The 13,742-nt window shown below is 47.7% G+C and overlaps 1 protein-coding gene across 5 annotated transcripts in view; it reads left to right on the forward strand.

The window, feature by feature from the left end:
* Positions 1-13,742, forward strand: part of KALRN (kalirin RhoGEF kinase) — a 1,402,249-nt gene that overhangs the window by 439,691 nt on the left and 948,816 nt on the right. For all 5 annotated transcript variants that reach the window (XM_063934074.1, XM_063934073.1, XM_063934072.1 and 2 more), the window contains exon 3: positions 49-163. In XM_063934074.1, the coding sequence (XP_063790144.1) occupies positions 49-163 (115 nt within the window). The remainder of the gene's footprint in view (positions 1-48; positions 164-13,742) is intronic.

Genomic DNA, 13,742 nt, shown 5'->3' on the forward strand with positions numbered 1-13,742 from the left:
TGTTCATTATTAGTACTGATTTTGAAGTGAATCTGTCTCTCTACACAGGTGGCCGCGATAAGAGAGGTGGACCCATCCTGACCTTTCCTGCACGTAGTAACCACGACAGGACACGACAAGAAGATTTACGCAGACTTGTGACATATTTGGCCAGTGTTCCAAGGTGACGTAACGCTTCCACTGACTTTTGTATATTACAAATGTAGTTTTTGTTGCTTACATTGTTTAAACCTTGGGTTTATTTACTTAAACCTATTGACACCTGTTTGTCATACTGTACGGTTGTGGAGACCAGAAGTTGCAAGTATCAGAGAAGCAGGTAATTCCTTCCATGAGGAAGGAAAGCCATGTGATTTACATGCTGGGACTATGGGAGAAAGAACTTTTAGTTTCTTAGCATATAGTCAAAATGTTTAAGAGCTGCAGGACATTATGTTCCTCTATTTCTCTCTCTCACTTTGCTTCTCTCTTTCTCTTCCTCTTGTCTCTCTGTCTTTCGCTCATTGGGGGTAATTCTGAGTTGATCGCAGCATCAAGTTTGTTAGCAATTGGGCAAAATCATGTGCACTGCAGGGGGGCAGATATAACATTTGCAGAGAGAGTTAGATTTGGGTGGGTTATTTTGTTTCTGTGCAGGGTAAATACTGGCTGCTTTATTTTTACACTGCAATTTAGATTTCAGTTTGAACACACCACACCCAAATCTAACTCTCTCTGCACATGTTATATCTGTCCCCCCTGCAGTGCACATGGTTTTGCCTAACTGCTAACAAATTTGCTGCTGCGATCAACTAAGAATTAGGCCCATTACCTGTATGTCTACTTTCTCTCTCCATTTTTCTTTTTCATCCACTAGGGGTCACTGGAGTACTCTTGGGATATGGATGGTGCGATAGCAGGGATAGGCCCATTTAAATATTTAAATGCGTCACCCTTCTTCCCCTCCATACTCCCAAGATGCCTCAGTGTTTTTTGTGCCTCCACCAGGGAAGGTCGCATCCTGGAGTCATTCCAGGGTTTACATTTAATTTTTCTAAAGATTTTTTATTCAATCACACTCCCTTCCCAGCTTATTAAGAAGCGTGGGTCCGGGAGTGTGTGCTGCTGTTGTGCATCGAAGGCTTGTCGGTGCTTATAAAGAGAAGCCTCGCCATAGACCTTCATCAGCGTTGGCTGACTCAGCCATGACTGCAGGAGCTGGACAGAGCTTGAAGAGTAGCCCCGTCGAGCCTCCACACTACACAAAGGTAACGAGCGGGCGCTCCGTTGGGCCTGTTGGTTGCTGTGATAGTGGGGTGGTCAGCTACTGCTGCCACCCCTCCATGTGCGGGGACTGTGTTTTGCAGGGGGAAAGCTGCCTACTAATGTATAACATGGCTGAAGCTCCCCCACTTTCTGGCTCCCAGCAGAGGTCAGCCCACACTGCCGCTGGGCGCCCGTCACGCTCCACACCTGCCTGCTCCCTGCTGAGGTACATATGACCGTCTCCCAGCGGCGGTCAGATCACTGCCGCCGCTAGGCATCCGTCACGCTCCAACACCTCACCCCGGTTCCCGGCAGCGCGGCTCCGTACAGTGCTACGGCTGACCGCCCGTCACAACGGCTCCCGGCAGCGCGGCTCCACCACAGGAGAAACAGCGCTGCCGGTGGGCGCTTGAAACGGCTCAGAAGCAGCCCCCGGCAGCAGTCAGAGCACACTGCCGCTGCTGGGCGCCCGTCACACTACACACCTCCCCCGTTCTCCGGCTTCCATCAGGTCACGGGAAAGCTGCCGCCGCAGGGCGCTGTCACAGGCGCCGCTTAGTGTACACTGCGGGTGTGGGGGGGGGGGGGAGAAGCCACCCACGGCTCACATGCACTGCTTTAAGCGGTCGGAGTGAGGTCATGGTGGTCCCTAGTCCAGCGGTTCCCCTACATACTGTATATGGCGTGGTGGCCAAGGCTATAAGTGGCATAACTAAACCTACTTAGACAACCTTCTCATCAAGGCTCCGTCTCCACAAATACGCCTTCAACATACCTTACTCACGTACAATGTACTAGTTCAGCACGGTTGGAATGCCAACTTCAAGAAATCAATCTTGGTCCCGTCTCAAAGAATTAAATTTCTAGGAAGGATTCTGGATACGGTGGATCAACAAATTTGCCTGCCACAACAGAAAGCACAAAGTATTTGTCATCTGGTACATTTAGTGCTCAAACCACGAACAGTTTCGGTGCACTTGTGCATTCGACTATTACGATAGATGGTGGCGTCTTTCAAAGCACTCCAGTTCGGAAGATTTCCCTCACGTCTTTTTCAGCTAGATCTTCTAGCACAGTGGTCAGGCTCTCATCTACAAATAATCAGATGGTTCGGTTATCTCCAAGGACCAGAGTGTCATTACTCTGGTGGCTCCACATACACAATCTCACTGCAGGAAAAAGGTTCGGAGTCTGGAATTGGATAATTCTGATGGTGGACTCAAGTCTCAGAGGTTGGGGAGCAGTGGTCCTACATTGTCAGCTTCAGGTTATATGGTCAGACCGAGAAAGATTACTGTCAATAAATGTCCTAGACCTCAGGGCAATTTACAACGCGCTGCGACAGGAAGTTCACTTGCTCCAGTCTCAGACTGTTCCTGAATTGGGCCGAGCATCACAATATCAAAAGTGATATTGTTGGCAGTGTTCATTCCAGGAGTGGACAACTAGTAAACAGATTATCTCAGCTGAAAGGATTTTCATCCAGGAGATTGGGCATTAAATCCAGAAGTGTTCAGAATGTTGGTCCAGCTGTGGGGTTACCCACAGGTGGATCTAATGGCATTTCGCCAAAATCATCAAACACCCCAGTATGTGTCCAGAACAAGAGCTCCAAAAGCAGTCGCAATGGATGCTCTCACAATCGTACAGCCTCGTGTATCTGTTTCCACCATTTCTGCTGCTTCCTCGGTTGCTAAAGCAAACCAAAAGAGTCCCTGACCGTCATACTAGTTGTGCCTCAGAGCGCGTGGTTCTTGGATCGCCACGGTCTACTCTTCCGCTACGTCCAGACCTACTACAACAGGGTCCGTTCCTTGACCCCGATATAGCGCAGCTGCGTTTCACGGGGTGGCTGTTGAAACCGCTCTCTTGAGACTAGAGTGCATTCCAGAGTCGGTTATACCAACCATGTTGCGTGCTAGGAAACCAGTTACAGCACCACATTATCACAGGATTTGGCGAGCTTATATAGGTTAGTGTGAAGATTGGAAGTTTCCGAAAATCTTTCAAGTTATCCCGTCTTTTGCTATTTTTACAGATTAGGTTAGATGGAGGACTACGTTTAGCTACACTAAAGGTGCAGGCCTCTGCCTTATCAATTTTCTTTCAAAGGCGTTTGGCTTTTTTGCCAACAGTTCACACTTCCCTGCAAGGTGTCCTTAGAGTTCAACCTCCATTTCTCTTACGTCCTAGAGGATGTTGGGGTCCATATTAGTACCATGGGTATAGACGGGTCCACCAGGAGCCATTGGCACTTTAAGAGTTTAATAGTGTGGGCTGGCTCCTCCCTCTATGCCCCTCCTACCAGACTCCGTTTAGAAAATGTGCCCGGAGGAGCCGGTCACAGCTATGGGAGCTCTACAGAGCTCTCCTGGAAAAGTTTTATTTAGAGTGTGTTTTTTTTTACAGGAGCCTGCTGGCAACAGCCTGCCTGCATCGAGGGACTGAGGGGGTTGGAGCAGTGTCCACCCTGCGGGGTCTGAGGCACTGACTCCGCTGACTGGACATTGAGCTCCAGAGGGGACAGATCACGCCCCGCCACAGGGGAACGCTCACCCCGGCAGCCAGCCGCCACCCCTTTGCAGAGCTGAAGTGTGGCGAGTGAGTCACTGTCCCCCCTTGCAAGCGGGGGGTCAGTGTGAAGAGGGCGCATTAACCGCGCTCCTGGACGGCTCAGCGGCACTGCGGTGCGGCGCTGTGAGAGGCGCCCTGAGCCAGCACCTGACCCTACACTGACCTAAACAAGCCTGTTGGGGTCTGCGGAGCGTAGCCAGCACAAAATCCTCTGGCCAGTATAATCTACTAAGAGCGGGAAGACAGCGCCATTAAGTGGGCGGAGCTTCTCCTCAGAGCGGACCCAGCAGCGTTCAGCGCCATTTTCCTGCCTGCAGCTCACTGCCAGTGGATGAACAGGTCCCTCCAGAGCAACTCCAGCTATCTGTACGGTACCAGAGGGTTGTAGAAGGGAGGGGAGGCTGTGTAAAGACTGTGTCACCTATTAAGGGACACAGTCAGCGCTGGTTTAGGGTCTCCCTATACCTCTAATGGCGCTGTGTGTGGGTTGGCTCCAATCTCTATGTCTCTCTGCCATTCTTGGGGGGGGGGGGGGGAACTCTGTCTGCCCAGTACCCTGTGTGTTTGTGGGGTGATTGCTGTGTATGTGCAAACATGTCTAGGGACACTGTTTCATATGCTGCAGAGAATTTATCTTCCCAGGAAGACTGCATACCATATAATCAGGATTGCACTGTTGTAGCGCAGATCCCAGCTAGAGAGCCAGAATGGTTAGTCTCTCTGAGGGGGACTATTTCTCAGATTTCTGATAGGGTTGCCAGGACTGAGCATGCCACTCAGGTCCTGCAATCCTCTATGGTTGTATGGTCTGATGGTGCTTCCTCGGGGTCCCCTGCGGTACATTCTTATAAATGTGCACTTGCCGAACTTATGCAGGATGACACGGACACCGATTCTGACGCTGCAGACGGTGACGGGGATGTGTTGAGGGGGACAGCCTCACTTGCTAAGGGGGTGCAGTTGATTATTGAAGCTGTAAGGTATGTGTTGCACATTTCTGACACAGCTCCTGAGCAGGTGGAGGAGGCCTATTTCACAGACAGTAAGAAGCCCCCCTCACCTTCCCGGCATCCAAAGAATTAAATGCTATCTTTGAAAAAGCCCGGGAAACTCCGGAAAAGAAAGTCCAGATCCCGAAGAAGGTCTTGGTTGCTTTCCCCTTCCCAGAGGAAGATAGAAAAAAATGTGAGTCCCCGCCGATAGTCGACGCTGTTAAATCTGTTACTTATATTTCAATAAGAGTTTTTAATGTAACAGGGACACAGGGAGTGTTGCATGCTTCTTTACTGGAGAAGAACAGGAAACTAATGAACACAGAAATAGATTAATACACCAACTAATACAAATACAAAATAAGATCCGTTGTAACCTTCCACCAGAACACATATACAGCAATGGGAACTATATACACCACACTCCTCCCAACTTAGATAAATGCAGACATGAAAATGTTAGCACTAAGCAATGTATACGTTACCCCAGAAGGCTACAAATCAAGCCTTTGAGGTGCCTTACGAACTCTGTCTGTATACCGATGTTTAACTCCCAGAGTGACTGACTGCTCCACAGAAATCACACTAGAAGGTTCAGGATCAGTTGTTACTAAGGGAACCTCAGTGACTCCATAACAGGTTTGGGAACAGTCTCTGTATCTGACCCAGAGGGGTACATTTCCTCCACAGTGTCAGGAACAGTCTGTGTATCAGTTCCAGAGGGGTATACATAAACCCCCACATCACTGGCTTGACTATGTCCAGCTGTCGACGTACAGTCAGTTTGCCTCCCAGCCTCAATGATTTGATCAATGTGGCGACTCCACAGTTCTCCTCCAACTTCAATCACGTACATCAGAGGGCCGGATTTGGAAGAAACTATTCGCGGTTGCCATTTGTCTCCTCTATAATCACGGACCAGAACCTCTTGGCCAATGTGGAAGAACCGAGTAGGTTTCTGATAAACTGATTGAAACTGTTTGTTATGTACCTTCCGCCTTACATCCGGTTTTATCAAGTCCCACTGAGACCGTAAGTTCCGTTGCATAAATATCACCGCAGGAGGCTGACCGGTAGTGGAGTGCTCAGTCCTACGATATATAAACAAGAAGTTGTCAATCTTGTGTTGCAAAGGTAGATGTTCATGGTGCATGGACTTGATAGCTTTTTTGCATGTTTGAACAAATCTCTCAGCCAAACCATTAGTGGCTGGATAGTGTGGAGCTGATGTAAAATGTTTAATGCCATTGTCTTGCATGAACTTTTTGAATTCCATGGACACAAACTGTGGCCCATTGTCACTGCACACTTGCTCCGGTAGACCATTTCTAGCAAAGATGGTTCGCAGCACAGCAATTGTTTTCTCAGAAGTAGTGGATTTCATCTTTATTACCTCTGGCCATTTTGAATGTGCGTCCACTGCAATAAGAAACATACAATCCATGAATGGACCAGCAAAGTCAATATGTACCCGCTGCCATGGAGATGAAGACCATTCCCAGGGGTGTAACGGGGCTAAAGGTGGTGCATTTTGAACTCTTTGACATCCTTCACACCCTTTTGTCAAAGTTTCAATTTGACCATCGATTCCTGGCCACCACACATAGCTTCTAGCAAGATTCTTCATTTTTACTGTGCCCAGGTGACCCTCGTGCAAATTTTCCAAAACTCTGTTTCGCAGTTTAGGTGGTATTACCACTCGGGACCCACACAATAGAGTTCCTTGACAGACAGAAAGCCGATCTCTCCTGCCTGAAAACCCGTAATATTGAGCATCGCCATGTTTAGGCCAACCTTTGAGAGTTAAGTCCATTACTTTTGATAGTACCGGGTCTTTCCTTGTTTCCCGATTGATCGTGGCATTGGTAATAGGTAGCTGTTCCATCAACATATTGTGATACACTTCCAGGGGGTCTTCATCACTGTCCTCCTCACTTTGGGGCAAGGGAGAACGCGATAGACCATCAGCGTTGCCATGTAGTTTTGTTCCTTTAAACTCAATGTCGTATGTATGAGCACCCAGGAATAATGACCAACGTTGAAGCCGAGCTGCAGTCATGGCTGGGACTCCCTTGTGGGGGTTAAAAATCGATACCAGTGGTTGATGATCCGTAATTAATGTAAACCTTTGCCCATACAAAAATTTATGAAATTTCTTCACTCCCCATACTAAACTTAAGGCCTCTCGGTCAATTTGCGCATAATTCTTCTCTGCTACTGTCAAAGACCGTGAAGCAAACGCTATTGGCTTCTCGCTACCATCTCTCAGTTGATGTGATAACACTGCTCCAATGCCGTACGGTGACGCATCACACGCTAGCCTGATGGGTAGTTTCGGATCAAAATGAGTAAGGACTTTATCAGATGTAATCAATCTTTTTGTTTCTGAGAATGCTTTCTCACAGTCTTTTGTCCACTTCCATCGTGCATTTTTCTGTAGTAGGGCATTTAGCGGGTGTATTACTGTGGAGAGGTCTGGTAAGAACTTGTGATAATAATTAACTAGGCCCAGGTAAGATCTCAGTTGTGACACAGACTGTGGCTGGGGTGCTTGTAGTACTGCCTCAATTTTATCATTTGATTTGTGCAGGCCTTCTCTATCAATCACATGTCCACTATATGAAATGCTTTCTTGGAAAAATTTATTTATTTACTCTGAGTCCATATTCCTGTAGTCGGGTTAATACTTTTTTTCAAAATTATTTAAATGGTCCACATCATCTTTGCCTGTTACAATTATATCATCCAGGTAACATTGCGTACCTGGTATCCTTTGTAGGACTTGATCCATTGCTCTCTGCCATAATGCTGGGGCAGAAGAAAGTCCAAACAGAAGACGGTTATATTGTAATAAACCTTTGTGAGTATTGATGGTTAAATATTTCTTAGATGCCTCCTCAATTTCCATTTGCAAGTACGCTTGAGCTAGGTCAATTTTGGAGAAGCGGTCGCCCCCTGAGAGAGCTGCAAAGATGTCCTCTATTTTATGCAAAGGATACTGCACAGTCCGTAGTACTGGATTTATTGTCATTTTGAAATCTCCGCAAATACGGATACTTCCCATTTTGTCTTTCTTTACTATCGGAATTATGGGCGTAGCCCATTCACTCCATTCCACTGGGGAGAGTATACCAGAGTCTTCCAGTTTCCGTAGTTCCTCCTCAACCGCTGGTCGGATGGCATAAGGTACTGTGCGAGCTTTACAAAACTTTGGAACGGCATGTGGATCCAACTCTATACTGGCCTTAATGTCCTTTAACGTGCCTATCCCTGGTTGGAAAATGGATTGTGCGGCAGCTAACAATTTAGAAAGTTCCTTAATAGCTGCGTCATTGTTGGATACATCAGATGCAGTAGATTGTAGCCTATGAATGGAATGCCAGTCAAGTTGGATTTTCCTTATCCATTCGCGGCCCAATAATGCCGGTCCACCATGTGGAAGTATGTACAAATACAGCTTATGGGTATTTCCTTTGTATTTCACATAAACTTTTATTTTTCCCAATGGGGACACCAGTTCACCCGTATATGTGCAGAGTGTTACGGATGTTTTCTTTAAAGGAATAGCAGCAAACAGGCGTTTGTAATCACTTGCATTTAGCACCGACAGAGCAGAGCCTGTGTCTAATTCCATTTTTAAGTCAATACCTGCTACTTCCAAAGTGACCCAAATCACTTGACGCACTTTTGCCGTTATAGTGTGCATCTCTAGGCTTCATAACCCTTTTTCTGTACCAGTAGAGTCTGATTCATTGTTGGCTACTTTATGCACCTGGGATGTTGTATGTTTTCTCCCGGGGACTTTGGATACTTGCGAGCGGTTTGGTGTTTTCCCCGACTGGCACACCCTTTCAATATGGCCTCTTTTCTTACATTTTCTACATACTTTGTCTTTAAACCAGCACTGACTGGCATCATGTGAGGACTTCCCACAGCAAACACAGGACTGTTTCTGATACCAATAAACTGGATTGGGAGTACATTCTGGTGCCTTTTGCTGCAATTCTGATGCATCCCTGGTTGCAGTCTCCAGTGAAATAGCTATGGACAGTGCTCGCTCTAAGGTCAGGTCAGGCTCAGCCAGCAATTTCTTTTGTGTACTTGCACTTTTCATCCCACAAACTAAACGGTCTCTTAGAGCATCTGATAACCCTGCTCCAAATGCACAGTGTTCAGATAACCTCCTCAGCTCTGCAATGTATTTAGAAATACCTTCACTTTCACATTGATTCCTTCTGTGAAACCTGAATCTTTCAGCAATCACTAATGGTTTAGGGTTTAAGTGCTTTTGTAAAATGTCCACAATGTCAGTAAAGGACTTGTTGGCTGGCTTCTCAGGTGCTATTAAACTCCTCAACAGACTGTATGTTTGGGCACCCATTACACTGAGTAAAACTGGAACCTTCTTGTCACCTTCCACTGCGTTAACTCCACAATGCAACTCCACTCTCTCAATATATGTAGCCCAGTCCTCTAGAGTACCATCAAATGCAGCTATTGTGCCAATATATCCTGACATCTTTTCTTTATAGTCCTCCCTTACTTAGAAAATGAAGATATAACTCACTTGCTCCTTTTATTCAAGTTAGGTGCTGCTGGCAGTCTGAATGAGTTGTTCCTGTTTGCACCCCACAATTGTGCTGTGTCAGCCCACTGGTGCTCCACTGATACCTGGAGCCATGCTGAAGAACAGTTTAATCCTCGTCGCCAGTGTTAAATCTGTTACTTATATTTCAATAAGAGTTTTTAATGTAACAGGGACACAGGGAGTGTTGCATGCTTCTTTACTGGAGAAGAACAGGAAACTAATGAACACAGAAATAGATTAATACACCAACTAATACAAATACAAAATAAGATCCGTTGTAACCTTCCACCAGAACACATATACAGCAATGGGAACTATATACACCACAGACGTCTCTGTCTCTAGGCTGTCCAAACAGGTGGTGTTGCCAGTCCTGGGATCCACCACGTTGAAGGACCCGGCAGATCACAAGGTGAATGCTACCCTAAAATCCATTTACACGGCTTCCGGGGCTATATTACGGCCTACTATAGCCTGTGCTTGGATTGCAAAAGCTATTGCCAGATGGTCAATCACTCTGCAGGAGGAATCGACTACGTTGGATAGAGGTTGATTTATTTTTACGTAATAATCAGGATTCTGCAGGGTTCCTGGTAGATTCCATGAAGGACCTGGGTTCCATGGCTGCGGGGATCTCCTGCATGTCCGTCTCGGCTCGCAGGGGTCTCTGGCTACGCCAATGGTCTGCGGACGCTCTCTTTGGGGAGGCGCTGGATGCGTGGATTGCCACGGCTACCGCAGGTAAGTCTCCTTTTCTCCCCTCAGCTGCATCGGCTACGAAGAAGCCTTTTACACCAGCCACGTCACAGTCCTTTCGGCCCGCGAGGCCTAGAAAGAACAAGCCTTCGAACACCTTCAGAGGTGGTCGTGCTAAAGGGAAGTAGCCTGCTTCCGCTGGCTCCCAGAGCCAGAAGCCTGCTTCTGATACCCCAAAGTCCTCCGCATGACGCTGGACCTGGAGGAAGATCAGGTGGAAGGAAGACTCCGGCATTTCAGCCAAGCCTGGGTGTCATCGGGCCTGGACCCTTGGGTACTGATTATAGTGTCCAGGGGATACAGGCTGGAGTTTCAAGATCTCCCGCCTCACCGTTTCTTCAAGTCAGGCTTGCAAGCTTTGCTGGCAGACAGGTCAATTCTTTTGGACTCTATCCAAAAATTGGTAGTGTCCAGGGTCATTGTTCCAGTTCCACCTCAGCAGTGGAACAAAGGTTACTATTCTGAACTTAAAATCTTTGAACCCCTACCTCAGGGAGTTCAAATTCAAAAATGGAGTCTCTGAGAGCTGTCATCTCAGGTCTGACGGAGGGGGAGTTCCTGGTGTCCCTGGACATCAAGGATGCGTACCTCCGTTTGACCTCTCCACATCACCAAGGGTCTTCACCAAGGTGATGGCGAAAATGATGGTTCTCCTACGCAAGCAAGGGGTGAACATAATTCCGTACCTGGACGATATCCTGATCAAGGCGTCGTCCGGGGAGAAGTTGTTGCGATCCATTGCTCTCAGGACACATCTGCTCAAGGAGCACGGTTGGATCCTGAACCTTCCAAAGTCTCATCTGGAGCCGACAAGGAGGCTGTCTTTCCTGGGGATGATCCTCGACACGGAGGTGCAGAGGGTATTTCTGCCGGTGGAGAAAGCATTGGTGATTCAATCGATGGTCCGGGATGTCTTAAAGCCTACCCGGGTGTCGGTTCATCAGTGCATCCGCCTTCTGGGGAAGATGGTTGCCTCCTACTAGGCTCTACAGTACAGAAGGTTTCATGCTTGATCCTTTCAGCTGGATCTCTTGGACCAGTGGTCGTGATCTCACCTACACATGCACCAGAAGATACATCTGTCACCGAAAACCAGGATTTCGCTCCTCTGGTGGCTACAACTACCACACCTTCTGGAAGGCAGAAGGTTCGGATTTCAGGACTGAATCCTTCTAACCACAGATGCAAGTCTAAGATGTTGGGGACCAGTCGCTCAGGGTGAAACCTTCCAAGGAAGGTGGTCGGATCAGGAATCCCTTCTCCTGATAAACATCCTGGAACTAAGAGCCGTATACAACGGCCTTCTTCAAGCAGCACACCTTCTGCAGGATCGGTCTGTTCAGGTGCAGTCGGACAACGTGACCACAGTGGCCTACATAAACCGACAAGGCGGAACGAAGAGCAGGGCTGTTATGTCAAAGGTGTCAAAACTCCTCCTCTGGGCAGAAAGGCACGCGGTGGCGATGTCAGCAATCTTCACTCTGGGTGTAGACAACTGGGAAGCAAACTTCCTCAGCAGACACGATCTCCATCCAGGAGAGTGGGGCCTCCATCCGGAGGTGTTCGAGGAGGTAACCGGTTGGTGGGGAGTTCGTCACATAGACATGATGGCCTCCCGCCTCAACAAGAAGCTGCGGAGTTACTGTTCCAGGTTGAGAGACCCTCAGGCAGTGGCGGTGGATGCACTGGTGACACCGTGGTGTTCACGTCCGTGTATGTGTTCCCTCCACTTACTCTGATACCAGAAGTTCTTCAACTGGTAAGAAGAACAAAGGTTCTGGCAATCCTCATTGCTCCGGACTGGCCAAGGAAGGCATAGTACGCGGACTACTGGATCTTCTGCTAGAAGATCCAAGGCCGTTACCTCTTCGGGAGGATCTGCTACTGCAGGGGACGTTCGCTTATCAAGACTTACCACGACTGCGTTTAACGGCATGGCAGTTGAACGCCAGATCTTAGCTCGGAAGGGTATCCCGAGTGAGGTCATTCCTACCCTGATACAGGCGAGGAAGGGGGTAACGTCTAAAAATTACCATCGCATTTGGAAAAAATATGTTTCTTGGTGTGAGTCCAAGAAGTTTCCTGCGGTGGAATTTCAACTTGGATGTTTTCTCCTTTTCCTGCAAGCAGGGGTGGATATGGGACTGAGGTTGGGCTCTATCAAGGTCCAGATCTCTGCTTTGTCCATCTTTTTCCAAAAACAATTGGCTGTCCTCCCTGAGGTTCAGACCTTTTTGAAAGGGGTTTTGCACATCCAGCCTCCCTTTATGGCGCCAGCGTCACCCTGGGATCTTGATGTGGTGTTGCAGTTCCTGCAATCTGCTTGGTTTGAGCCTCTACAAGAGTCTGATCTCAAGTTTCTCACGTGTAAGGTGGTCACTTTGTTGGCCTTGGCTTCTGCACGACGCGTGTCGGAATTGAGGGTTTTATCTTGTAAAAGCCCCTGTCTGATCTTCCATGAAGACAGGGTAGAATTTCGGACTCGTCCACAGTTCCTGCTTAAGGTTGTATCGGCTTTCCATATCAACCAACCTATTGTGGTGCCAGTGGCTAGTGACTCCTCAATTGCTTCAAAGGCCTTGGATGTAGTGAGGACTTTGAAGATTTATGTGAAGAGGACAGCTCGTCATGGAAAAGTGACTCTTTGTTTGTCTTCTATGTTCCCAAGAAAATTGGGTGTTCTGCTTCCAAGCAGTCGATTTCACACTGGATCAGGTTCACTATCCAGCATGCTTATTCCACGGCAGGATTGCCGTGTCCGAAATCTGTAAAGGCCCACTCTACTCGTAAAGTGGGCACTTCCTGGGCGGCTGCCTGGGGTGTCTCGGCTGTACAACTCTGCCGAGCAGCTAATTGGTCTGGGTCGAACACGTTTGCCAAGTTTTACAAGTTCGATTCTTTGGCTTCTGATGACCTCCAGTTTGGTCAAGCAGTGTTGCAGGAGCCTTTGCGCTCTCCCTCCCGTACTGGGAGCTTTGTTACATCCCCATGGTACTAATATGGACCTCAGCATCCTCTAGGACGTAAGAGAAAATAGGATTTTGGTTACCTACCGGTAAATCCTTTTCTCGTAGTCCATAGAGGATGCTGGGCGCACGCCCAGTGCTGCGTTTTCCTGCTTTGGTTTTATAGTTCAGTACTGCCTGGTTCCTAGGTAAGGTCTACGTTCTTTGCTGTTTTCAGCTGTTGCTTAGTTTTTCCAGCATGTTGGACAGATTTGCCTGTTGTGTGAGCTGGTGTGAATCTCGCCACTAACTGTGTAATTCCTTCTCTCGAAGTATGTTGTCTCCTCGGGCACAGTTTCTAGACTGAGTCTGGTAGGAGGGGCATAGAGGGAGGAGCCAGCCCACACTATTAAACTCTTAAAGTGCCAATGGCTTCTGGTGGACCCGTCTATACCCATGGTACTAATATGGACCCCAGCATCCTCTATGAACTACGAGAAAAGGATTTACTGGTAGGTAACCAAAATCCTATTTTATACCACCTACAGCTCCATGGGACTTTAACCTTTTAGATTTTTGACAGTTTTCTATTTTTTAACCCTTACAACAATTGGATGTTAAGTTTCTCACCTGGAAAACATT

This window comes from Pseudophryne corroboree, chromosome 7 (genome assembly GCF_028390025.1).
Source record: "Pseudophryne corroboree isolate aPseCor3 chromosome 7, aPseCor3.hap2, whole genome shotgun sequence".
In the NCBI taxonomy this organism is placed as follows: domain Eukaryota; kingdom Metazoa; phylum Chordata; class Amphibia; order Anura; family Myobatrachidae; genus Pseudophryne; species Pseudophryne corroboree.